This window comes from Panthera onca, chromosome A1 (assembly GCF_046562875.1).
Source record: "Panthera onca isolate mPanOnc1 chromosome A1, mPanOnc1 haplotype 2, whole genome shotgun sequence".
NCBI lineage: Eukaryota > Metazoa > Chordata > Mammalia > Carnivora > Felidae > Panthera > Panthera onca.
Genome location: NC_138339.1, coordinates 215,624,114 through 215,650,962, shown reverse-complemented (window position 1 = coordinate 215,650,962; position 26,849 = coordinate 215,624,114). Strand labels below are relative to the sequence as shown.

General features: G+C 49.9%; 1 protein-coding gene across 1 annotated transcript in view; it reads left to right on the top strand.

The window, feature by feature from the left end:
* Nucleotides 1-1,103: 1,103 nt before the first annotated feature.
* The window catches only part of SIAH3 (siah E3 ubiquitin protein ligase family member 3), a 73,531-nt gene continuing 47,785 nt past the window's right edge, over nucleotides 1,104-26,849 (top strand). Inside the window, exon 1 of the mRNA XM_060637157.3 lies at nucleotides 1,104-1,951. Coding sequence (XP_060493140.1) covers nucleotides 1,817-1,951 — 135 coding nt within the window. The 5' untranslated portion in view covers nucleotides 1,104-1,816. The remainder of the gene's footprint in view (nucleotides 1,952-26,849) is intronic.

Below are 26,849 nucleotides of genomic sequence, written 5' to 3'. Positions count from 1 at the left end.
TGCTGAACTCCCGAAAGCTGCTTCTGGAGAATGAAAACTTCAGAAAGCAAATTCCAGGGTCGTGGTCTAGCAACCCTGATTTATGAACCATATAATGAGAGGGTCTAGGAACTCATGTCATATAGCACGCATCACGGCGTGTGAGTTTCTAACCGGTTCAAATGTTGTCACCTTCTAGTTTTGTGTGAGTGCAGTCATTTTTAGAAAGTACAAAGTTTCCACTAATGAACATGGAAGCAACAATTCAGTGTTTGGCGTGTTTCTTAAAGCATCGGTGTGGTTTTAAATTCGGGTCAAAACGAATCCCTGCCTTCGTCCTGGTTTCAGTAAACCTGTACCTTCTCCCCCCTATAGTTTAATCTGTTGTTGGCTGAACTGGTCTGACCAGGTCACAGACGTGGGTGTCCCAGGCGTGTGTAGGCTTTGCCTACGTTACAACACAAGCACTGTCGCCCCAGCAGAGTGAGGGCCAATCAGGAAGGAACTTGGGCTCACACTCCGGGTGCAATTCGCATACAAGGCTGATCCAACTCACCCCCAGGTGCTGAAACAACAAAAGACACCTAACTCTGCTGTGTTAGTCACAAAGACTTGACTAAGCCATCGGAACTAGTCCCCAGATACCCTAGGACACTTGGGTGTGCCATTCATGAGCCTCTTTTCTGGAACCGGGGAGTGGGCTCAGTGCCCCCGCCAGCCCCACTCTGGAAAGGGAGTGCCGTCAGGAGCCTAGAATGCCCTCTGCCTGCTCCCGCAGAAATGTGCCGCTGGCATTCCTGGAGACCAGCAAACAATGTGGTATGTGCACTTCCTAATCCCTATTTTAATGTCTCCAACAATCTAGTGGTTAATTAGCAATTTGCTGCCCACCAATATGCAAATGAATGACAAGCAAAGACCCTCCACATCTGTAATTATTTTGCTGATTTACAAGCCACTTTCCTCTCTGTGTAGGTTTTTCTGTGTGTGTGTGTGTGTGTGTGTGTGTGTGTGTGCATTCACGCATCAGGGATTTCATTATTTTTAGAAGCAGATCCCGTGCATCTTTATGCTTTAATATTTTCAGGCTTCAGTAATTACAGTATATATATGTATCCCCCCACCTCCCAACTGCAAATGCTTTTATTTGTTAGGGATTCTTTTCTTTGATAAAGATTGGAAAGTAAGATTTATCAGGGGGCTGAAATCCAAATTGCAGAGCGCACAAGATTGAAAGATGCACGTTTCCATGCTGCCAAATCCTTATCTGGAATCGGAGTCTTGTAATATTTGATTTTCTCCCAAGCAGCTCTGGTGCGTCGAGCCACGATCTGCGTTATCCATCTGCCTACTTTGGAGCAGGGCGCTTTACTATTTGGCGGTTTAAATGCTTTACGTTTTTGCCAGCGCGTTGAGAAAGGCTCTCGTGTTAAATTAAGTCAATTAATAAATGGAGACACATTAAGCAATCAATTTTGTCAGCCTATCTCCCCAGCATTATGTATGGTTGGCTGTAATCACAAGATAAATGCAATGTGCTGATCTATGGTAATGTTCAATAATACATTCTCCGCCAGGCTCAATTCATCAGGGAGTTTCGGTAGGGGAGGCATTTGTTATTGGCTGTCTCTGCACCTCAAGGATAACATTTCTGTCCTTTTGATTGGCCGCCTCACTGCTGCAAGATTCTAACCGTCTTATTTTGATGATGAATATGAAGGCACGCTAAGCCGGGCTGGAGCGGAGTGTCTCAGAGGCTGTGCTCCTTCCAGAGCCCAAGGACTTACCAGCTTCTTCCTGCTGCCTTCCTGTGCCAACAACCCCCCCAAAAGTTGTGATGCTTTTCTTTACCCAGTGCTTTGGGGCTGTGTTAGATCTCATTCACCTCCGCTTTCAGCACTACAAGGCTAAACGGGTTTTCTCCGCCGCTGGGCAACTTGTCTGCGTTGTAAACCCCACGCACAACCTAAAGGTGAGTTGCTATCATTTTCTATTCCTGCGGCTCGGGTTCCAGTCCTTTCTCCTGGCTGGTCGGTGACCCTCCGAGTGCTCCTGGAGCTCCTGGCAAAGGCTCTCTGGCTAGCGCTAGGACGCGCTTGGTACCCGGAGGGGTTGCCTCGGCTCCTTCTCGCTTTCTAGGTGTCTCTCGTGCTCTCGGTGACAGCGTGTTGTTTCCCCGACTGGCAGAACAACTGGAGTGAGAGTCCAGTCTCTTTCCCCGGAGCTGTCAGTCTAAGAGTGGGGTCGGAAGGGAGGGTGGCGGAGGGGGAAGGGGGTGTCCTCTTCTAGCTCCCAAATATTTGTGGGCAAGCGTTCAGGAGACAGGATGTGAAAAGTTACCCAAATTGCACACTGTCCCATGTGTTTGGAAAGGCAGGCAGGCACATGGATTGCGGAAGCCCCCTTCTGCTGGCTGCCGTTGAAGTGGCCACGGGCAGGGGCGCGCAACCCCCAGACCCTGACCTGGGAGCGGATGAGGGGGGCTCTCTCTGCAAAGTGGTTTGCCTTTTGCTCAGACTCGGCGTGTGTGTGCATGTGCGTGCGTGTGCGTGTGTGTGTGTGTGTGTGTGTGTGTGTGGAAGAGAGAGATTGAAAGATCAGGAGGAGTTAGTCTTTGCTCCCTGTGAGCTGCTGCGCCCCTCGCGCTGGGGACTGGAGGGGGCGGGATTTGCTTCAGTTGTATAATAATGAAACCGGCTGGGAGCTGCGGGTGTGTGATTCACCACCGGCTGCCCGGGCTGCGTCTGGCGCCACCGCCTCTGCATTTGTGTCTTCGGGCCAAAGCCCTTTACAAGAACAGCCCAAATCTGGGGTCTGGGAAGACCGCTCCACATCACAGCCGCGACCCACAGGGAAATGAACGAAGAACCGTTGGCTAGGGGTAGTGGGGGCGGAGACAAGACAGGGCAGTAGAGAGTGGGAGGGTGGGGGGCTCGGCTGAAGTCCCCGATATGAAACTCCGAGCCACCTTGGCTCTGTTTTAAGATAAACGATGAACTCACTGGGAGTTGCTTTCCTGTCTACCTCACCATGCACAGGGCTGAGTGACAGGGAGGAGGGCAGGTCTGCAGGGGAGTGCTGGAACAGCCTGGCAGGGTAGATCTCTCATTCTGACCACTGCTCTTGGGTAGGGAAAGTGTTGCTCGTCCCTCATCACTGTATAAACTCCTATAAAGAGTCAGACTCTCCTCGGCCCTGCAGGTCAGGACTGATGGGTGCCTCTCCCCTCCCGCCGCCCCGATTCCTGGAAGTCCCTAGGAGGGACAGCTGCCTGGAGTGCCTGTGGCAGTAGAGGCGGCCAGTCCTGGGCAGAGGGGTGCTGGACTGCTCCAGGATTGCTACGGTGCACAGACCTAGGAACTAGGTCTCGGAAGTACCCAGTCTGTGACTAGCACCAGCTCCATGACCTGCATTTGCTCTCTCCGTCCTATGCTCTCTCTTTCTGGCTCTAGCTCTCCTGCCCCTCGTTCCACTGGCTCCTTTTGCATTCGTGGCTTAGTTTTACAAATGACAGTCCACTGCCAGTCATCCTTGGCAAAGCAAGTGCATGGCGGACATACTAAAACGTGATTCTGAATTCCACGTTACCGCCACTTTGGAGACTGCATTCAAACTCCCATTATTTTGTCACTTTACATTAGTTACTTCCCCGTGGCAAGACGTTTTGTTTACTTCTGTTTTGCATTTTAATGCCTTTAAAAATTGTGTCTGAGACCAAAGTTTGCATTTATATGGTTCGCTGGCTGCAGCTGATGACGGGAGGAGACGCTCAGATCTGGGGTGGGGTGGGGTGAGCTGGGGTGAGACGCATCTGTGTGTATTTTTTAGCGAGGTCTGCCTGGACATTGGTTAGTAAGTAGTCCTGCTGCCCGAAACCCAGGAGTTCAGAGTCAGGGTTGGAGGCTCTGGGTCAGCTCTGACCAGCTGTGCGCCCTCAAAAGATTCAACCTCTCTGAGCCTTCCCTTCTCCACCTTCGAAATGGACATATGAATGAGTATATCCATGGCTCTGTGAGGCTAAAAAGAGTTACAAGGGGTGGCCGTGCCTCGTGGCACTCTCCCCCAAAAAGAATTGTTATGGCACATAATGTGGGGCGTTCCGGTAGGAACTTTAAAAGTTGTCACTCAAAGCCTTTAGCCCACTTAGAAACCATATAAGCAGTAACATAAAAATCTCTGACATATGCTTTGGGAGACTATTTTCCATGGCTCGCTTTTTCGTTCTCACTTGGCTTTTTTAATTTCCCATAAAAAAACCACTTAGGGATTTTGCCCAGACAAGCATCCCCGGAGGTAAACAAAGCAAGTTGAGGGCTGTGAATGCCACCGGGGGGGCCGGCAGAGAAGACAGGAGTCACAGGGGCTGTGCCAGGCAGAAAGACCTCTACAGCCCAGACCACCTTTATGGAGGTCCAGGTGGCCCATCAGGTAAGTTTTACCTGCTTTGCAAACCTGGGGGCTAACAGCCATTTGCAGAGCTTTTGAAGGAACAGTTCGATCCGAGCACTGCCGGCCGCTTCACTTACATTAAAAAGTGAGTGAACAAAACCTCAAAGAAAAGGTGCTCCTACTAAGCATGAATTTCCATAGACCGCAGAGATATGTCTTGGATATAATCAGCTGTGATCTACACGGAGGAAAAAATTCTTTTTTTAAAGGAAAAAAAAAGGGGGGGGGGTGCTGTGGCAACGTTAACCCAGAATAGCTATTGATCTGTGGTGCTTCCGTGCACTTTGTATGACAGGCTGGAACGTGAAATGGTGACCAAGGACAGAGAGACTGCAAGCTCGCTTTCAATTTTCTAGGTTGTGTGTAGCTACAAAGAGGGCTGGGAAGCCTGTGTTTTTCTTTGTGGAAGCATTTTTTGCGCTTCGTCCCTTCCCGGGCTTTCCAGAGAATGCTAACAGTATTTTAGGACCTGAGGCAAGTGCTGAGTTATAATCAAAATTCACTTACTGAGCAGAGAAAATCGTGTATTTACCATGCTTCCCTAGGTCACCTTCATCCTCAATCTTATTATGGCGATTACTCCGTAACCTGGGATTCCTTCAAGTAGGCAGATTCCTTTCCTTCTACGTGGGAGGCAGAAGCCTTCCTGGCAATGCAGACACCCTGGATAAAGCCACGACACCCCTTAAGCCCACCCTAATTAAAAGGGGGCATTTAGAGTAGCTGTACTGGAACACAGGAGATCAGAACCCGGGGGACCTCTGCTTTAGGCAAGGGGCAAGCAGAGAAGAATCCGGTGCAGCGCCCTCTCCATGGGGCGCAAATGACACTCCGTGTGTCCCTGTGTCTGTCTCCTTGCACATATAAGGATTCCAGATGATGCCCCCACATTTCTCCTTCCCACTTTATAAAGGGTCACCAGCAAGAAGCCAGCGTTCTTGGCTTGCTGCCCTCTCCGTCTTCATTCACAGAGGTTACAGAAATGTGGTCAGCAGGCTTCGGGCTGGCCCTGGTGAGGGCGCCAGGTCCTGGTCCTGACTCGGCACTCCTTTCGCCCTCGTGCTTTTTGCTTGTTTTCAAACCAAGAAAGCCTTTCTGCTCTGGCTCCTCTCCCATTGGCACTGGCCACTTCTATAATGCCCTGTCCTGGGTAGCCTTCCCCTCTCCCGCCCTGTCTCTGGAGATGCCAGGGCCCCTCTAGGGCCGGTCCTCAGAGCTTTCCAAGCAGACAGTACCTGAGCTGAGGCTGGCTGGACGACTTCCTCCTCTTAACCACAGCCCTTGATAAACTGGTTTCGGAAAGACCAGCAGAGAGCTTTCTGGCAAACTTCTGAAGGCCCTAGCCAGTACCAAAGTCCCTGCTGAATACCCCAGTGCCCTCACCAGCATCTAGAACAGAGGGTGTAACGTCCCCACTTGTCCTGGAAGGCCACTCATACCTCCATCTAGCTGGTCCTAAACCTCTTTATTTTAACCTGTTAACCTTGGGCTTACAGACTGAAATACACACACATACACACACACGCGCGCGGCTTTCAGTGCCTGACTAACACTACATCTAAAATCTGGGCATCTCAGCACCATTACTTGAAGCATCCACACGCCTTTTATTCTAAGACCAACCTGAGCCCGTGTGGATGAATGTGTGTTGAGTGACAGGTGATGGGGGGGTGGGGGGGACTGCAAGGCAGAGGAGGGGGATCACCAAAGGAGGGGACCGAGGAGATATGTGTGGCAAAGCCAGACATCACCTCTCCTGTTTGTGGGTAATCTTTGGAAATCCCGATCTCACCCCGGGGCTTTCCCTAACTCTGCCTGACATGGCTCGGCAGGCAGCCGAATGAGAGCTAAAGACCTGAACATTGTTTTTAGGGATTTAGAGGCGGCCTTTGGAGCGTTCATCCTGAATATCTGTTTTAAAGCACTTGAAGGCTTCCGCCAAGACTGGTTAACAGCCAGAGTGTGGGTTACCCGGCTCTGGTTGACATAACCCACCCCTGAGGAACCCCGGGCCCCATCCTCTGGAAGTGTCACCATCTTCCTTTTGCTGGCCTCTCTTGTGCCTCCGCACAGTTCATTAGCACCTTGGAGGGGCTCGGAGAGGATAAGAGAGGAGCTGAAACTGGTGGGGGTCGCTCTCTGGGCCTTATTCTAAAAGCTCCCCGTGCAGACTCTTCCAGCCCTTGGGTTCCCGTGGATATTGTAGGACACTCAACTCCACGGGCACCGAGCGGCTGTGCAGCTTTTCTGGTTAATGGTGATTGCAAACGAGGCTCCCGAGTCCCATAAGTAAAGGCCCGGGGCCCCGAGCAGTCATTTGGCGAGCTGGTGATGGAGTTGCAGGGAGGCCGAAGCTGGCACCGAGGCGAGGTGAGCCGATTACCTCTGTCCCCCACGTATCCAGAGGCGCCAGAGCAGATTTCATGTAACTCTCTTAACCACGGTCCCCTCGAGCTGCAGACTCTGTGACAGAAATGAGAAAACCGGTACTGCGAGCTTTCCCTGAAGTCCACAGAGAGGTCAGAGCTATTTGGATGACTTCCCCAGGGTGAGGCAGAGTATTTTTCTAGCAATTAACAAGGGGGGGGGGGGGGGAATAACCGTCTGTGAAGGTATTTTACCCTGAAAGTCATCTTGAATCAAATAGCTCTGTTTCTCAAAGGCGAAAGTTGACCTGTTTAGATGCTAATTGTTACACGGAAGGGGTCAGTCTGGGGAGTGGACACCTGTCCTCCACAGGGGCCTGGGACTCAGGGAATGACAGGGAGTCATTGAATGCAATGGAAGGTCAAACCTTCTTTTTTTTAAAGTTCATTTATTTTGAGAGAGAGAGAGAGAACGAGAGTGCACACATGAGCTGGAGAGGGGCAGAGAGAGAGAGAGAGAGAGAGAGAGAGAGAAGGAGAGAGAATCCCAAGCAGGCTCCCCACTGTCGGCACAGAGCCAGATGTGGGACTCGAACTCACCAACCGTGAGATCGTGACCTGAGCTGAAATCAAGAGTTGGACGCTTAACCGACTGAGCCACCCAGGTGCCCCTAAAGCTTCTTATTTTATAGTTGAGGAAACTGAGGCCAGAGAGGGGGAAGTGATGTACATCCATTTCCCAGCATTGCTGTAACACACTGCCACAAACTGGGGGCTTAAACAGAAACGCATTCCCTCGCGGTTCGGGAGGTGAGATGTCCAAAATCAAGGTTTCAGCAGCACCCTGCCCACTCTAAGGCTTGCCAGGGAAGACTCTGCTCCTTGCCTCATCCAGCTTCTGGTGGCTCCATGTGTTCCTTGGCTTGTGGCCACATCCCTCCAATGTCTGCCTCTGTGGTGTCCCACCGTCCCTTTCTCTCCTCTGCCTGTCCTCTCCTCTGTGTGGCTATCTTACACGGATACATGGGATTGCATTTAAGGCCTCCCTGGTTCATCCGGGATAAGCTTCTCCTCTCGAGACCCTTAATTCAATCCTACCTTTGGGTCATGTCATATTCACTCTCTTGCCACGTAAAGTGATACTCATAGGTTCCAGGGGATGTGAACATGTCATCGTGTGGGCCGCCATTCAACCCACTACACAACTTTTGCAAATGTCAACCCATCCGGCGACAGAAATGGAAGCGTTAAGTTACGTCTCCTAATCCCAGACCCATATCCCCTGCGCAGTCCCAGGCTGCCTTGAAGTTAGCCCCCAACGAAATGTCCCTCGTGCAGGTGCGTGCCGTCAGAGCAGAAAATTACAGGGACCCCCGTCCTGTACCCCATCAGCCCTGGGACAGCAGTATGACCCCGCGGGTTGCACCACGCACCTATCATCCCCCTTCACCAAACCTGCATTCTGCGTGCACATTGTGTTTTTTAAATCAAGTAGTAAAGAGACACATAGACAAAAGCATAGCCCTTTACACCCACCAGGTCAATACGCGGAGAAGTAGTGGGTGTCGGGGGGGAGGGGCGGGGAAACACGGGCTTTGGGGGAGCCAGGCCTGAAGTCAAATCCAGAGTGTGCCACGTGTAGACGTGTGACTTTGAACAAATGGTTGAGCCCCCCGGAGGCTCCATTTCCTCATCTTTAAAACCGAGAAAACAGTGCCCACCTGCTAGGGTGGCCTTGAGGCTGAACTGAGCGCCTACGAGGAAAATGTCTGCCGCGGAGGAGAGTCGGTAAACGGCAGCAGTTACTGTCAACAATGGTCATTACGATGAAAGCAGCTCCTTGGAAGCCCGCGTCCACTCCCTGCAGCCCCACCAGGCTGTCTTTCTCTGCCCTCCCGCCCTCTCTGCAAGCCTCCTGCTTGCTGCTCTTTGGTATTCGTGAATCGCCCTTGGCCTTGAAGGGAATTTTGAGTAGCACAATTTCTCGCCTTATATTAAAGTAAGATTTGTCCTTAAGGCATCGCTTCCATACAACATTGGATGCTGCCTGGGTCCTGAGGCCGTTCATCCAATGGGACAGGGCCCGGGTCTCGGGACACAGGTGCCTGTCACGGGACGGGGGCTGATCAGCCGGGTGCCCTGTCATTCACAGAGCCAGGAGGCGTGCAGATACGTCCCCATCTCCACCCATCCTGAAACTTGCCCCTCATGACTTATGCATGACGTCTTTTCATTAGCAGCAGCTGAGTAAGCACATGGGTAAGTGGCTCTGTGAGGGGCATCGGAGGGTGTGGATCCGAGCTGGGTGACACCACTGAGAGATTCAGCGGGGTGGGGAGACGTCCATGCGCAAACGCTGCATGCTCCCTGGGAGACTGGACGTTTTCTCTCTGCCCTTCGGTTCACTCTGCCTTGAGAAGCAGCCTCACTCTCAGCAGGGCAAGGATGAAGGGGGGTGTGGCTGGGTCCAGGCTGCAGGGACCCTGCGGGTCCCTGCCCCGCAAGGGAGGGGGCGGCGAGAGAGATGCTCTGACCTTTCTGAGCCAGGAAAGAATTCCTGGATCCCACTGTTATCAGAGAACTTTCTAAAAGTACTAAGCGAGTCCACAGACCTGGGTCTCCCGCCCTCCAGCCTGAGTTTCTAAACACACACTCACAGGGGCACCTGGGTGGCTCAGTCGGTGAAGTGTCTGGCTTCAGCTCAGGTCATGATCTCGTGGTCCATGAGTTCGAGCCCTGCGTCGGGCTCTGTGCTGACAGCTCAGGGCCCGGAGCCTGCTTCGGATTCTGTGTCTCCCTCTCTCTCTGCCCCTCCCCTGTTCATGCTCTGTCTCTCTCTGTCTCAAAAATATATAAACATTAAAAAAAAATTTTAAACACACACTCAACTCACGCTCACTCGCACAATCGATGGTAATTCTGAGGATGCCGACCTCTGGGGACCCTGCATGGTCTCTGAATAGCAGTGCAAGACCACAGGACGCAAAGCCCAGTGGAGGGGGAGAGCCGACCCCCAGGACTGCGGAAGAAAGAATAAGAGGGAGATGGACAAGACACGTCTCTCCTATCCAATCTGCGACTGACCACTGCAGCCTCAGGAAGGAGGTCAAGGGAGAAAGAAAGTGTTGGGAAAGAAAGGAGCAACATTCTAGTTGAGGCCTTAAAGTACAGACAGATCTGGGTTTGTATCCAGTGCTGTTCTTCTGTTGTTCCTTGACTAATTTCTCTGGCCTCCCCGAGCCTGAATTTCCTCACCTGTAAAATGATTGTTGCAAGGATGGAATAATGTCACGTACGTCAAGTGCTTAGCACAGCACCTAACCCATAGTAAATACTCCATCAATGGGAGCTACCGTTACTCTTTAAAAAAATTTTTTTTAACATTTATTTATTTTTGAGAGACACAGACAGAGCATGAGCAGGGGAGGGGCAGAGAGAGAGGGAGACACAGAATCCGAAGCAGGCTCCGAGCTGTCAGCACAGAGCCCGATGCGGGGCTCGAACCCACGGACTGTGGGATCATGACCTGAGCCGAAGTGGGACGCTCAACCGAGTGAGCCACCCACGCGCCCCAAGGGAGCCATCATTACTCTTAAGCTGTGTCCCGTAGGGATATTACTCGGGGCACAAGAGGTGAGCAAGCTTCTCTTGCCCAACTTGTGTGGGTGACCGAACTCCTCTTGCTCCAAATGAACGGAGGGAGGGGGCAGCAGTAACATGACCTGTCTGTCCAGTGGCCAAGATTTTGAAGCACAGTCTGTTCAAGATAAGAGAGCCAGAGTGATGCTGTAGTTTCAGGTCCTGGTCTGAGAAACAAGGATGATAAAGGGATGAAGGGACTTGCCCAAGGTCAGAGCTGATGACGGGCACAGCCCACTGCTCTGTGACCCCACGCTGCTGGAGGAGGAGAGCGCTGGTTAAGGACACTGCCTCTCTAATAATAGGACCCTGTGGCAATGCTGGATGTATTCCCAGGGGGTCCTTGTCCTCAGGACAAGGTGCCAGGTGTAAACCAGCCAGGCGACAGCGGGGCATTAAAAAGGTCAATGTTCCTTGGGTCTCTGGTACTGGCTCAAATACACAGCAGACGGAAGATGAGCCTCCAAATGGCTTCACCAAAGCCACGAAGCAATAACCCCAGACTTTCAGACAGTAGACTGATCAAGGTCTGGTACAAAAAGCTACATTTGCATCTTACCCCCGGGGCCCCAGGTGAAAATGCCCTCAGAAAGCAGATCTGAAACCAGCCTAATGTTTTTAGCCATTGAACAGGGTCCTTGGGGCTAAGTGAGAATTGTGATCTAACCGGAAATGTCAGTTTGACTTGCAAGATGCCGTATCTCTTAATAATTTCTCGGTCCTTTAATGTATTTTTAATCACAAATTTGTGATGAGGAGGGAGCTGTGTGCTGCAGGGCTGTCTCCAGCCGAGGCCCCAGGAACTCCAGCTAGGAGAGAGTGGCCTGGGGAAGGAGCAAGGCTGGGCCTCCCAGCACAAGACTGGAGAATGTCTTCTATGGAGGAGCAAGGCCATTACAGACCACATTTGGAAAGGGAAGAGGGGGTTCGCTGGGCATTAGGAAGGCAGAACCGCATGCAGGTCAATAACAGATTTTGTGAGACTGGCCAGTCAGTCTCATCATCTGCTCAGCTTTGCAGCCAGACACCAGGGCCCCCCCAGATCTAACTCCTACGACGTCACCAAAGATGTGCCAGGAAGGCCAACGCAAGTAGCCACCCGGAACCTCGGGTTTCCTTTCTGTAAGTCCGGGGTGTATTATGACTTGCACGAAGCTAAGCCAGCTACACATCCTGCAACCATCAGACAATTGTTTTCCGCTGTCGGGTACGCACACAGTGATAACAATAATGACAATGACAGCCACACGGTGGCTGCCATTTGTGGAAGGCATGCTATGTCCAGGAACTGTGGGAAATGCTGTGCGTTTAGTTCTCGCCGGGAAATGGTACGCGATTCTCCTCCTCTGTGCTACAGAATAACAAAGCAGAAAACACTGGAAGAGCTTGTTCACTGGGGTGGAGCCTTCTTAAACTCAAATCCTGTGCTTTTAAGCACTTCCTGACTTGTCGTCCATTAATGCTCTCTTTTCACAACAACCGAGCCAGAGGACGAGGACCGAGTGGACTAGATTTCATTTAAAAACGCCGAGGTGGGATCCTGTCTTATTCACCCTTATGTATATACGTCAAACACACACGTAGCTGCCCCAGCTCTTGGCGGGTGGTCCTGGGAGGCATTCTCCAGGCTTCTCTGTGCCGCCTGGTAGAATCAAGCCCCTGTGGCCTACAGCAGTGACTTTCCTCCTTCCTCCTGCTTCCTGGAACCACCTTCCAAATAAACTCCTGCATCCAAATGTTTCTCTCAGGCTCTATTTTTGGAGAACCCAAGTTAAGACTATGGATACGCTCGTGCTTTTTAAAATTATTATTATTGGCTGATGTTTATTGAGCACTTACAAACTGCCAACTGCTGTGCCAAGTGATTTACCTGAATTGCCTGTTTGACCATCCTCAGAACAATGCCATCAGTGTATCCCCAATTCACACAAGAGGAAACTAAGGCACAGAGAGATTAAGTAACCTGTCCAAGGATGCGTTCAATGAGCAGTACAGGTTAGCCGGTGCTTTTAACCTCTATCTAAAGCTGTGTCTCCCTCTTGATAACACAATTGCTTGTCTGGAAACTTCTACAAAGAGCATAGCCCTCCAAATTCAGGCTCAATAAAAACTATGATTTGCATAAGATGCTTCAGGGGAAACTTTGCAACCACTTTACCTACACGCTCAACTCCACATTACCCTGCATAAAAGGAAATCTGTGCTCCGTGACCACTTTTGTTTAAAAATGGGTACATAGCAAAGGAAACTGGCAAAAAGAAAAAAAAAGACAAAGAAAAAAGGAAAAAGAAAAGAAAAGGCAACCTCCTGAAGGGGAGAAAATATTTGCAAATCATACATCTGATGAGGGGTTAACATCCAAACATATAAAGGACTTGACTCAGAAAAAATAACAACAAATCCGATTCAAAAATGGGGAGAGGATCTAAACAGACATTGTTCTAAAGAAGACAGGCTCACAAATAAATGTTCCACATCACTCATCGCACAAACCAAAACCACAACGAGATACGATCTCACACCTGTCGGAACAGCTATTATCAAAAAGACAAGTAATAACAAGCGTTGGCAAGGATATGGTGAAAAAGGAACATCTGTGTACTATTGGTGGGAATGTAAATTAGTACAGCCACTATGGAAGATAGTATGGAAGTGTCTCAAAAAATTAAAAGCAGGGGCACCCGGATGGCTCAGTCGGTTAAGCAACAGACTCTTGATTTCGACTCAGGTCATGATCTCAGGGTTGTGAGATCGAACCCCGCATCAGTCTCTGTGCTGAATGCACAGTCTGCTTAAGATTTTCTCCGTCTCTCCCTCTCTCTGCCCTTTGCTCGCGCGCTCTCTCTCTTTCTCAAATAAATCAATAAGAAAAAAAAATCTTAAAAAAATTAAAAGTACATCTACTACCTGACCCGGCTATTCCACTTCTGGGTATTTATCTGAAGAAAATGAAAACCCTAATTCAAACAGATATATGGGCTCCTCTGTTCACCGCAGCATTATTTACAATAGCCAAGATAAGGAAACAGCCTAAGTACCCATCAACGGAGGAGTAGATAAAGAAAATGTGATATATATCTACATATCTTTAGACAGATATAGAGATAGATATATATCACACAACGGAATATTACCCAGTCATAAAAAAAAGAGGGAAATCTTGTCATTTGTGAAAACATGGATGGGCTCTGAGGGCCTCATGCTAAATGAAATAAATCAGACAGAGAAAGACAGATGTCGTACGATGTTACTTATATGTGGAACCTAAAAAACAAAACAAAACAAAACAAAACAAAACTCCCGGATGCAAAGAACAGACTGGTGGTTACCAGAAGGGAGGGGGCAGGCGAAAGGGTGATCGGGGTCAATTGTGTGGGGACAGACGTTACTGGGCTCATTGTGGCAATCACCCTGCAGTGTATACAAATACCGAATTACTATGTTGTGCACCTGAAGCCAATATAATGTTATCTGCCAGTTTTACTTCGATATAAGTAAATAAATAATTGGTTACAGGTGTTGTCAGGTGAAGGGATGTCTGAGTCGGCAGCTACATTGATCGCTAATTTTTTTTTTTTCTAAAATCAACGAGAAATTAAATATCGATGACCATTTTCTACCTAATCTAACTCAGCGTCCACCTGGATCTCTGGTAAACCTTCCCCCTAATTCCTTTCAAACGTTTTCTCTTTCCCAAACGGCTGTGGGAAGAACTGAGGGAGGGAGGGAGGCATCCATCTGCGAGGTGAGCTTGTCAGAGGAAAAATGGAACGACGTGGACGAGCTTTGTGTCCAGTGTGCAAGCTGGAGAAATGCAGAGGAGTGTTTACACTGACTTTGGAGGGAGGGAGCAAAACGCTCAGCCGGGAGCTGCCGAGGGCAGATCACCAAAGTAAATCCCAGGCGCCTCCTCCAGCAGCCCTGACATCTGGGGACAGTCCCGGAGAGCCACACAGGGCTCACGGGGGACCCTGACGTGGAAGGGATGATGGCACGTCTGTGAGGAAAGTGCCCCTGGCACCAGTGCCATGACCATCCAGCCCCCGTGACACCTGCTCCTCCCAGCGCCCCTCGGGGTGGGGGTGGGGGGTGGCTGGCGCCCCGGGCCCCCTGTGCCACCCCCGTGCCCGCCCGGCCTCCCCGTAAGCAGGAGGGCTGATGAGCACATCAAGAACCAACCTCACTGAAGCCAAAGTGATACATCTGTTTATGGTAATTAAATAAATGCCAGCTGGACCCTTCTCGGCGCGCTTACTGAAGCACGTGCCAGATTCACGAGGCTCTCCAAGAATCCGAGAGAAATCAGAGGCGGGAAAGCGAGCTCTCAGCCACTTACCACCCACTTCTTGAGAATCCTTGGCTGAGGAGGTTTTCTCAGAACCGATAGCCTGGCTTCGGTCCCACCGGGTCTTGAGCAAGTCATTTCACCTTGGCTTCTCCATCTGTCAGGTGAGACGGTGACACTTGCTCTGTGCCTCCCTTCAAAGTGACCTTGGCTAGAGGTTGGCCCTTCCTCATTGTCCCCATCTACATGCTGCCTCTTTTCAAAGGAGGTTTGAGGCAGTTTAGAACCACAGGGTGCGGTGACAGGGGAAATAAACTGGAAGGAAGACGGTGAATGCACGCGGGTTCGTTGTATGATTTGTACCCGTTGTACCCGTTCGGAGTGAGTGGCAGAAATTATAAGGATCGTGGCCTTTGGAGTCAGATGTGGCTTCAGCTCCAATGTTCCTGGGTGACCCTTGGCAAGGGACTTAACCACTCTGAGCTTCGTTTTCCTTGTTTAAAATAAGGCAGGCAGTGTAAGGCCAATGGAGGATTAAATGTGGCAAATATACAGAAAAGCACTTTGACCAGTGCCAAGCACATAGTGGTGCCCTTATAAACACTGGTTTCTTTTCCTTGCCTGCCGTCTCTCCTTCCTTCCTCTACTCCTTCTTTCCTTCCTTCCTTTCTCCTTCCTTGCTTGTTTCTCTTCATTTGTCTTTCCACGTTAAATAAGAAAGTCTCCAGGAAATGCTTCTGTCATAATTGGACTAATGGGTGAGAAGGGACTCTGTGGGGATGGGAAAGAATTTGGAATTATGAAGGAAAGAAATCCCTGACGTGCAAGGAAGGGAAAATTTTAAAGGTGGGGTATGATTCACTGAACTTATCCAAAGTCACCAGGTGACTTATTTTTGCATCTAATTTTTGTTATCTGGGTGACGAATTAGTAAGAGGGGTCCCCTCAGGTGCCCCAGATCTCTCCAAGGGATCTAGAGTAGGAGGTATGCTGGGAGGACGTTCATTCCACATGGAGTCGGGAAGACCAGGGACGGACGGGGCTGCCGTTATGGTGGGCACGACTCCAGACAGACGTCAAGCCTCACAACAGCAGGATGGCCAGGTGGTCCAGGGGGCGCTAGAACCTACCATCCCCCTGCCTGGAGCAGGTGCTGGGACAGCAGATGTCTGCACATTTTCCTCCAACCAATTAGAAAATAGAGGTGACAAATGCAATTCTTTCTTACCCTCTGAGGTCACATGGGTATGTCCAGGCAGGCGGGATGAAGAGACAGCCTGCAAAGAGACAGGCAGCGAGAATTCTAGGCAACAGGCTGGCATCAGCGGGGTGTGGCAGCAGGAAGGAGCCCCTGCTACCTGTTCTGTGAAGCCTTTCCTGGTAACCGCTTTCCCCATCTATCTCACGGATGCTGCGCTGATTTTAATCACAGCCCTCAGACTCGTTCGCTCCATGCAGCTGTCTGCATGTCTGTGTCCCTATCAGATGGTGAGCCCCATGTCCTCAGCCTTAGCATAAATGAATGAATGGCACATAGTAGGTGCTTAGTAAATGTAGGTCTAATTAATAAGTAGAAGGCTCAGGATGGTAAGAACAAGGCAAGGAAGCAGGAGAACTGAGAGTGTTACCAAGACAGAGATTCAAGATGGGCGCCTGGGTGGCTCAGTCGGTTGAGCGTCCAACTTCGGCTCAGGTCATGATCTCGTGGTTCGTGAGTTCGAGCCCCGCGTCGGGCTCTCTGCTGTCAGCGCGGAGCCTGCTGCGGATCCTCTGTCCCTCTCTCTCTCTGCGTCTCCCCCACTCACACTCTCTCTCAAAAATAAAATATTCTTTAAAAAAGATAGAGCCTGTATCCTGAAGCCTGCTCTACGCTATGAACTCAGTATGAAGAGGGCAGTCATAAGGCCAGAGCTAGACAAACAGTGAGACCTGGTCCAACCTCCCAGATCCTTCCTGCCTAAGGATAGGATTGGGTTTCTGAGCCTGGGCTGGATCTAGGCTCATGGTTGAGGTCGATGATACAGGAAAATGTAGTATGATGCTAAGTGATGCACTCCGGAGCCACACTACCTGGGTTCAATGACTGTCTCCACAGCTATCAGCCCTGTGACTTTGGACTTCTAACTTAGTTTATCTTATACCTCAGTTTTCCCACCTGTAAAATGGGAATAACAGTAGTACCTGCATTGTAGGGTTGCCGTAAGGACTAAATGAGTTAATATGATGAAGTGCTTGGCACAGAGTGAATGTTACACAGGTGCCAGCTACTATTATTGCCATTGGTGATGGTGTCGTCATTACCAGATGTTGAGGGGGTTGGGGCGGGGGGCGTGCACGGTCCATAGGTCCCGACGGTGGTACAGTAAAAGGAGAGAGGAATCTCATGGGTTCTGGCTTCCATCTACTGTATTACAACTGCCCCAACTTTACCTGGTTAGGGGTTGATCATCTGAAGATTAGTTCTCTATGTGCTGCTGGGAAATGTTTCAGGTTCCGCTTTTTGAGACCTGGGACAGTCCCTACCACCGCGGTGCCACAGGTTGACTTTGAAAAGAACACGGGTGTGAGATTTGTTTGCCGGTATACTCAAGTGAATCGGGTTTTTGTGGCTTGAGGGATGGGGGACCAAGCTTTCTCTTTCTGTCTTTATGCTGTCTTGTGGGCTCTCAGGCCTAAAGGGGACGAAAGAACATTAAAACCCGTTCAATTCTTAAGGGAAGTTCTTGCATATTTGTTTTTAAACACATACTTGTAAAGCACTTACTATGTGCCAGGCACACTATTCTAATTACAAATACTAACACAATCTCCAACATAACCCTGTAAAATAGAGCAATCTTTGTCACTACTTTACAGGTGAGGAAGGAGGCACAGAGAGGGTAAGCAATGTGCTCACAAGCTCACAGCAGGGACCAATGAGGCCAGGCTCATGAACACAGGCGCCCGGTCCCAGAGCTGGTCGTGTGTCTCCTATTATGCCACCTCGCCGGAAGGCCTCAGTTTGGGTAAATGCACGAGAAGGTAAGCTGGCCTTTCTCAGCCCAGGGTGAGTTCAACTGCCAGCTACCCCAGAGTCTCCCACTCAGAGCAGCCCTGCCTTCCCCGATGGAAGGAAAGAGAAATCTCATAGACTCCACCAGAGTCCCAGATTCCTGCTGACTCTGGGAGCCCAGCTTTGGAAGGAAGGTTTTGTGCCCCAAAGACTCCTCCCATATGGCCGAGGACACTGTCTAGCCTGAGACCCCTCCACCGCCTCTTCCCCTTGGTTTTCTATTACTTCTCAGACACCCCCCAGTCTGAGAACAGGTAGGGCCTGGGGCCTGGGGGACTTCTTCCCTCTTTTCCAAGCAAAGGGAAGAAGCCCCAGGGAGCCTGCGGATGTCAGTAAACAGGTCTGTGTGATCGCTGGGCCTTCACAATTGGACAGCCTTTTCTTTCCCCTGATAGAGATAAATGTTGATAACTCAATGATGATGAAAACATTGTAAAGTGCCACGCACAGCATGTTTAGTTACAAAAGCCAGGAATAATTGCTTCAGCCTTCCTGCTAAGAAAACCAGTTGTTGAGTCCAGGATAATTCTAGTAAGAAATTGGCATTCGGGGATTAATTGTTTAGAATGTAATGACTGCTACAACCCAAACTAATGAGAACAGAAGGCGGCTTCCAATTTGAATTTCAGGAATGAAATCGGCTTTGCCAGGCTGGCTGGTGCAGAAAAAGAGAATGGAAGGGCTTTTTTTTTTTGACCTCAGTTCTGATTGGGCAAAAAAATAAGAAAGCATTTTGCAAGAACAGCTTCTGAGAAGACTAGCCAAAAGTCTGTGCAGACGCCTCAGGGAAATTCTTGATTGATTATTAAAAGCCTGGCTGAGCTTTTCCTTGGGGCCCTGAGCAGGTGCGGGGGCAGCAAGGCAGGGGTGAGTCACGGACTGCGCTGGGCCGGGGTGGGGGGAGCGGGCACTGGGCATGGAGTCCCACCCGTCCCTGCCACTTCCGCTCTGACCTTCAGCAGGTCACCTGTCCTTTCCGAATCTGTCCTCCTGCAAACAGCACTCACCCTGCCAACTTCAGTGGCTTATGGTGAGGCTCGGGTGAGAAAATAGCTAGCAAAGTGCACTGCGATCTTTATATCACAATGTGGGTGGAGAGTGTTATTTGGATAAGTTACCCCTTCCTCCTTCTTTTATTTGTTTGCTTAGCCCTAAAAGGGACTCAAGGCAACCTGCCTATTCTTCTCTAATTTCTAGCATCGCTGTGAGCAGCGTGTTGAATAACTATCAAGGCAGGCAGTGGTTCAGTGCCAGAAAAGACCAGAAAAGACCCAAGAAGGTTGGTAGGGTCCACTGGACAGGAGCCTGAGGGCCCCTGAGGGAGTAGAACCCTTGCTGGCTCTTCAAAAGGCACTACAGATAAGAGGTGAGGGAGAAAAGGAAATGGGAGCGGCCCACTCATTCAAGTGTCTATTTGTTGGGTTCTGGCTATGAAGATATATTTATTTACTGAGGGACTGTTAGGGGAGTGGCATCACGATAAAGAGATTAAAAGGACCCTCACAAGACCTACTTGACTCATGGGAGAGGCCGCAAATTCTCCACCAGTGTCCAACTCTTACCCAGTTTTCTTTCCCAGTTTCCTCCCATCTCCATCCCTGCCTTCTAGCTGACGTTGGTAATCGAGATGCTGAGCAGTATTCCCTGGAATTCTTTCAACTGGAAAGCATCCTCATCAAAGTCCTACCATAAGTGAGGACTCCTCAGACTGCCTGCCCAACGTGAGGTCAGAGAAGGTTTTCAGAGAGGATTTAGATGTGATGCTCTTAGGGTAAAGGCAAAGGCATTGGAAAGTCACAAGTGTTGGCCAAGGATGTGGAGAAACCAGAAACCTTGCACACTGTTGGTGAGAATGTGAAATGGTGCAGCTCCTGTAAAAAACAAAAAACAAAAACCAAAAAAACAGGAGTTTTTTGTACGGAGGTCCCTTGCGACATTTAATACAGAATTACCGTGTGGCCCCGCAATTCCATGTCAAAGAGTTGAAAATGGGCTCAAACAGGTATTTGTACCCCAATGTTCACAGCAGCATCATTTGCAATAGCCAAAAGGTGGAAACAACCCAAGAATCCATCAACAGATGAATGGATAAGCAAAATACGGTCTGTACCTACAATGGAATATCACTCGGCTACAAAAATCAATAAAATTCTCACACATGCTACAACACGGATGAACCTTGAAAACACGGTGCTAAGTGCAATAAGCCAGGCACAAAAGGACAAAGATCGCATGATTCCACTCATACAAACTATCTCACATAGGCAAGTTGACAGAGACAAAAGGTAGATTCAAGATTACCAGGGGCTGAGGGGAAGTGGAGAGTTATTGCTTAAGGGTCACGCTTTTCTGTCTGGAATGGCAAAAAAAGTTCTGGAAGTAAGATAGTGGTGGTGGTCATACAACATTATGACTGTAATTAATGCCACTGGATTGTACACTTAAAATAGCAAAAATGGCAAATTTTGTGTTTTAAGATTTTATCATAGTAAAAATATATAATTCGCTTAAAAATGAAGGCAAAGTTCCTGGACAAAGTTGGGCAGGGCAGAGCTCTTGCTTGCCCAGGGCGGGGTTCCCCCCCCCACCCAAGCCTGTCTTCCCTGCCTCTCTAGCCGCTTGGCACCAGTTCAGCCATAGCGCTCACCTTGCTCCCTGCCACGGGGGAGCGCCCCCCACCCACCCACAGCAAGCCTTTTCGCACCGCGTGCCAGGTCAGGTTCCTTGGTTACACTCTCAGAGACCCATGCTCCTTCTTCAAAGTACAAGCTCCAATGATGGAATATTCGAATCATGTCTGGCTCTCCCATGAGACATAAATGCCGTGGTAACAGGGACCGTGTCTGTTTACTCTCTCCGTGTTAGTGCTACTGCCCCTCGGAGGTCCTCGGTAAATGAATACATTCTAGGGGCGCCTGGGTGGCTCAGTAGGTTAAGTGTCGGACTTTGGCTCAGGTCACGATCTCATAGTTCATGAGTTCAAGCCCTGCACTGGGCTCCGTGCTGACGATGCGGAGCCTGCTTGGGATGCTCTCCTTCCCTCTCTCTCTGCCCCTCCCTAGCTTGCACGCATGTGCACGCTCTCTCTCTCTCTCTCTCTCTCTCTCAAATAAATAAGCTTTAATACATACATCCATACATCCACACATCCATTCTGGATGAACAAACACATGTACAAATGAGCTACTCCATCTTTCCGCCCCCCACCCCCGCCGTCTCCCCTCTATCATCTCTATCCCCATATTCATTAACCATAGCACTTGCATCTGTAGAAATAATTTGAAGTATTTATTTCTTTATGTATCCACAGTGTCCTTGCCTTCTCATTATACTGTAAACCCCTTGAGAACAGGGACTTTTTCTGCCTTGCCCCCTGTGGTACCCCCAGTATACAACAATGCCTGGCGTATCATAGGGCTCAGTAGGTATCTATCGAATCAATGAATAAGCGGACCTCATTAACTCCTGCCCGGATTATCTTCTACTCAATTTCATGGTCTCCATAGGCGCGCCAGTCATGTCACTACACGGACAAATTGTCAATGTGTCCTTGTCCCGTTGCTGCTCTAAGCCTCCACCGCTCCCCCAGGGCCTGGAGGAATAGTCCGTGCTCCTGGTAGAGCCTACGCTGGCCTCTCCTGACACTCCCCATCCCACCCCTCAAACCCTTCCACACTCACTAGATAGACCATTCTTAACTCATGCCGTTCTCCCTCCCCAGAATACCCTCCCCCACTTCCTTGTCTGGTGAGTACTTCCTCACCCTTCAAGACGGCTCAGATGTCATCCTCTTCCAGAAGCCCTTCCCTGAAAGTGTGTGTTCCTATTGTGATGCAAAACTGCTAACTGCCGGGCTCTCCCACAAGACTTGCCGCCCCAGAGAGCTGGGAGCAAGTTCCATCCATCGCGGTGCGTGGCTCATTGCCTGACATATGGCAAGCACTCACTGAAGAGGGGTTTAACCAAACTGAGCTCTTCAGAGTGAATCTGAGAATAAAGAGGATGGTCTCTTGATGGAGACACAGGATCTCAGTTCTGTGGAGTCACCACCCTGACACCTGACAAGATGGCTCCCTAAACCCTGTGCTCTGCAAGTCTCTCCTGGCCCTCCTCAGGCCGAGTCCCACCTGTGGGCTGAGGAATCTGCAGCCACAAGTGAATGTTCCTGCCTGGAGCTTGCACCTTCCCTTCCAGGCCTCTCCCTGGGTATCCAGAGCTTATGTTCTACAGCTCTACCCTCCCAAGGGCACAACGTGCCACCAGTATGCATGCCCCTAGGCCCGGCTTCCTTTTTGTGGAGACCGTGGACAGAACCAAGACGTACAGGCCGGGGTGGCCACGGACGTACATCAGGTATGGGACAGGGACGGAGATGGGAAGAAAAGAGAGGCGGGCTGCCCATGGCCAACTCTCTCTCTCCACCACCACGTTCTGGGACTCTGAGGAGTCTGGGCCCTCTAAATTTAAGGCTGGCCTTCTGATGTGTTGTGAAGGAGTTTATCTATTAAGATAGGAAGAAAACACGTATTTTATTTTATTTATTTATTTTTTTAATTTATTTTTTTAATTTTTTTTAACGTGTATTTATTTTTGAGACAGAGAGAGAGCATGAATCGGGGAGGGTCAGAGAGAGAGGGAGACACAGAATCTGAAACAGGCTCCAGGCTCTGAGCAGTCAGCACAGAGCCCGACGCGGGGCTCGAACTCACGGACCGCGAGATCGTGACCTGAGCCGAAGTCGGACGCCTAACCGACTGAGCCACCCAGGTGCCCCGAAAACACGTATTTTATTTAACAGTCTCTGGCTTAGTATGTAACTCTGAAACATCTATCTAAACGGCTTGTGAGCCTCTATCTGACCCTTGCCCTGGGTCTTGCTAATGCTGAGGGTGGGCCTGGACCTCAGCCGGAAAGAAGGGCATCCCTATCACAAGGAGAGGGGATCGTGAGATATGGTTCTCATGTCCTGAACAAAAAAATACAAGGAAATTGCTACACTAAATAGGTCTTTTTCAATAAGCGAGTTTGTGCTCTCGTTTCCCTTCGGTTACATTGTAGTGTCTGATGGTGAAGGGAAAACCTTAAAGACGTGTGTGTGTGTGTGTGTGTGTGTGATTTATTCACAGACCTGAGAGAGAGGAGGAAGGGACAAGCAAGATTGTTTTGTCTCGAACTATCTGCCAGATGTCAGGAAAAGGGTTACCTGGAGGCGGGTACAGGCAGGGGGACTGACTGAGAAGGGGCTTGAAAGACGTTCCCAGGATGCAGGAAGCGTCCACTGTCTTGATCGGAGTGGTGGTTACTGGGTCACGCAGACTGAAAATTCACCAAGCTGCACACCTGAGATCAATGCACTTTACACACAAGTCAGCTTGGGCTTGCCAGCTCAATGCCCTTGAGCGAGTTACTTGTCCTCTTAAACCTCAATTTACTTAATACATAGTGGGTAAGATCAACACGTCTACCTCGCGGCGCTGCGGGAAAGGCAGAAGCAGTGAGAACTCAGTCAGCCGTGGTTCTTTATTATATTAGCTGCATTAACTACTATTGCATTAGCTATGTAAGCTGTTGCTTCTTTAAAGGCTTGAAACTTTGAGACGTATGGGTTTTTTAAGGTAGTTTTTCTTAGAAAAACAACAACAAAAATGAGTTGGCTCTATCCAAAACTCTTCTCTCTTCTAACTAGTTTGTCGATACCACTCATTTTCACTGCCTGATTTCTTGTAAACCACACTTGGTCTAGGTGTCGACTTTACTGCATGGTAAGCAGGTTTCCCTTCATCATCAGGCATTACAATGCGACAGAATTCAATCCGAAGGGAAACGAGAGCAGGCTGCTGAGACTGGCTTATTGAAAAAGACCTTTACTGCTGTCACGGGGGACTTCACCTTGGCCCCGGGAGAGCCCTCATCCTGGCTCCAGCTGAGTCCCCCTGTGTAATGCCCTCGCTCTTGTCTCATTCCACACTGGAAGCTCAGCGTGGGTGGCGGGGAGATTTTGGTTGTTCTTAGATTAGGTAAGCTGGGATGGCCATTTTTGAGTCTCCAAAATGTTGAACACGCCCTCCTTATTATACCGCTATTAAAGTATGCTGTTCCTAAATTCACACTCACGAGGAGAAGTGGGCTTTGAGAGAGTTCTAGGAGCTTCAAGAGTAGTATTTGTACATTCACCAAACCTTTCCTAGTGCCCACCAAGGACAAGGGGCCATCCCAGGCACCTGGGAGAAATAAAGAGGGTCTTGGGCCCCAGAGAGCTTAACTGGCCCTCCTCTAGATGAGGCTCTGAGAACATGAACTTCAGCCATGCAGATGCTAATCTCATTATGAATCGGGCAGAAATACGTACTCAAGGGAAGGCGGCTGAACAGAGTGCGCACAGTGGGGCTGCTTTGCTCATGACCCCTCATGTAGCCCTCCCGACAACCCTGCCGAGCAATTTTCATTATTCTCATTTTACAGACGAGGACACTGAGGCTCAGAGAAGCCAAGACATGGCCTGAAGTCACAAAGTTCATAAATGGAGGCAGGACTGGCTACATCATTTGTGGGCAACAGTGCAAAGTGAAAATAAGGGGCCTTGGTTGAAAAAATCAAGAATTTAATGGTGGTGTCAGTAATCCATTAAATCAAGCCTGGGACCCTTCTAAGCTCGGGGCCCTGTGCAGCTGCACAGGTTGGTTGCTACTCTGGTTTCCTATAGATGGACACAAGGCTACCCTAGTGACCTTTCTAACCAGAGCCAGATGCAGCCAGGAGCCCAGGTATCTCCTGAAACCTATGGGACCGAGGAGTCTGTCCCGGGCACAAGCCGCCTGTACCGAAGGTGGGAAGGAATCCAGTCCTTAGCTTCATTCTCTGCTGTCTGGAACTTTCTCAGTCCCTCTATGAACTCTGTGGCCTCTGGTCCAGCTCCAGGCCTGGGACTGGCCATGTCAGCATAATTCCCCATCAATTAAGAATAAGAGGGGCGCCTGGGTGGCTTAGTCGGTTAAGCGTCCAACTTCAGCTCACGTCATGATCTCGCGGTCCGTGAGTTTGAGCCCCGTGTCGGGCTCTGGGCTGATGGCTCAGAGCCTGGAGCCTGCTTCGGATTCTGTGTCTCCCTCTCTCTCTGCCCCTCCCCCGTTCATGCTCTGTCTCTCTCTCTGTCTCAAAAAGAAATAAACGTTAAAAAAAAAAAATAATAAGATTGGTTGCAAAGAACAGAGTGATGAAGCATCAGTGGCTTGAACAAATAGAGGTTTCTTTGTCTCACAGAACAAAGACCAGGAATAGAGAGTTTCTAGCGTTAGTTCAGGTGCTCAAAATGTCAAGATTGGCCACTCTGTGACTTTCCTGCTCTTTCCTTCAGGGTATCAATGTTGTAGTTGCAAGATGCTCACTGTGGCTCTAGCCATCTTGACTGCGTTCAAGAGTAACAGAAGGCAAAGGGTGACCCTGGTCTCAAAAAGGAAAGCAAAATCTTCCTCAGGGTCCCTACCTCCAAAGGATACCCCTGAAGTTTCACTGCCCCAAACTGGGTCACACGGCCACCCAGAACTGCTAAGAAGGGCTGGGAAAACAAAGAACAGTGACTCAGTGGCTCAGACCAGGAAGTGGTCACTAAGCTGCCATGAACAAAACTGAAATACTGGTAACCATGGCAGGGGAGAAAAGAGCTGGTACTGAGTAAGAGCTTAAGACTGCTGGTTACTCTAAGGACACCTCTTGTGCCCTGAGTTCGTCCCAGTCCAGTCGTATGCCTCCCAGCAACAGTCCTGGGGGATCCTGAGATCACACGGGTGCCTGGGGATGCCTGGGGGTACCTGTCACCCCAGGAATGTGGGAAGCTGGCAGCCCATGTCGCTTCCTCTCTTCCCTTACAACTCACACAGAGAGTTAAGGTCTTTCCAAGCATGCCCTCCCTCTCCTGTGGGATCATAGGCTCCTGGGGGGCAAGCCCATGTTCAGCGTGAAGAAAGGTACTTAATGATGTCAACTGTGTGAGGCACCGCGATGTTGCGACAACCCATTAACGTGCAATAAAGCCTACAACACAGACCTGAGGGGAATAAGAGGAGAAGGCACAGAGTGTCTTTAATAGCATAGCTTGGAGAGTCAAGGAGGGCTTGCAGGGAAGGCTACTGATCCACCCATCTATTCATTCATTCAATCATTCAATCATTCGGGGCGCCTGGGTGGCTCAGTCGGTGAAGCAGCCGACTTCGGCTCAGGTCATGATCTCGCGGTCCGTGAGTTCGAGCCCCACGTCGGGCTCTGTGCTGACAGCTCAGAACCTGGAGCCTGTTTCAGAGTCTGTGTCTCCCTCTCTCTGACCCTCCCCCGTTCATGCTCTGTCTCTCTCTGTCTCAAAAATAAATAAACGTTAAAAAAAAATCATTCAAATATTTATTTAGCACCTACTCTATGCCAAACACTGTCCTAGGCACTGGGGACACATTAGTGAATGAGGTAAACAGGTCCCTGGCCTCACGGGCTTGATCTCCATCTAGTCCAGACAGGAAGTAAAAAAAAAAAAAAAACCCAAGTAAATATGTCAGGTAATGTTAAATGCTCTACAGAGAATTAAAACAAGCTTCTATGGACTGGGTCATCTAGGAAAGCCTTCTCTTAAAAAAGCGACACGTGACCTAGAATCTGCAGGAAAAGAATATTCCTAGGCCGAGCCCTTCAAGGCTCAGGGGAAAACATCTGATGGGCAGGGGCTAAGGAGAAACCAAGAAACAAAGCTGCAGGGCTGGGGCACTGAGGGCCAGAGGGAGGAAGTCAGAGCTTCATGAATGCTGAGGGTCCTTGGCTTCCTCTGTGTGCGTTGCGGGCGTAGGGGGGTGTCTAGAAGCAAGGTGGGGACTTCCAGGATGAATCCAGGGAGCGAGAAGAGAGCAGGAAGGGCCATCCTGCAGCCAAAGCAGGATAATGACAAAGGTCCAGAGAGCATGTGTCACTGGAGCAGGTGTGACATCGGAGAAGGAGAAGGGACCCTGTGCTCGACCCTTGGGAACTCCTCGGTGGGGGATTAAGAGGGAGAGGTGTGTTCAGCGTGTTAGTAGCTATGACCGCCTTGGGGAAGGATGGA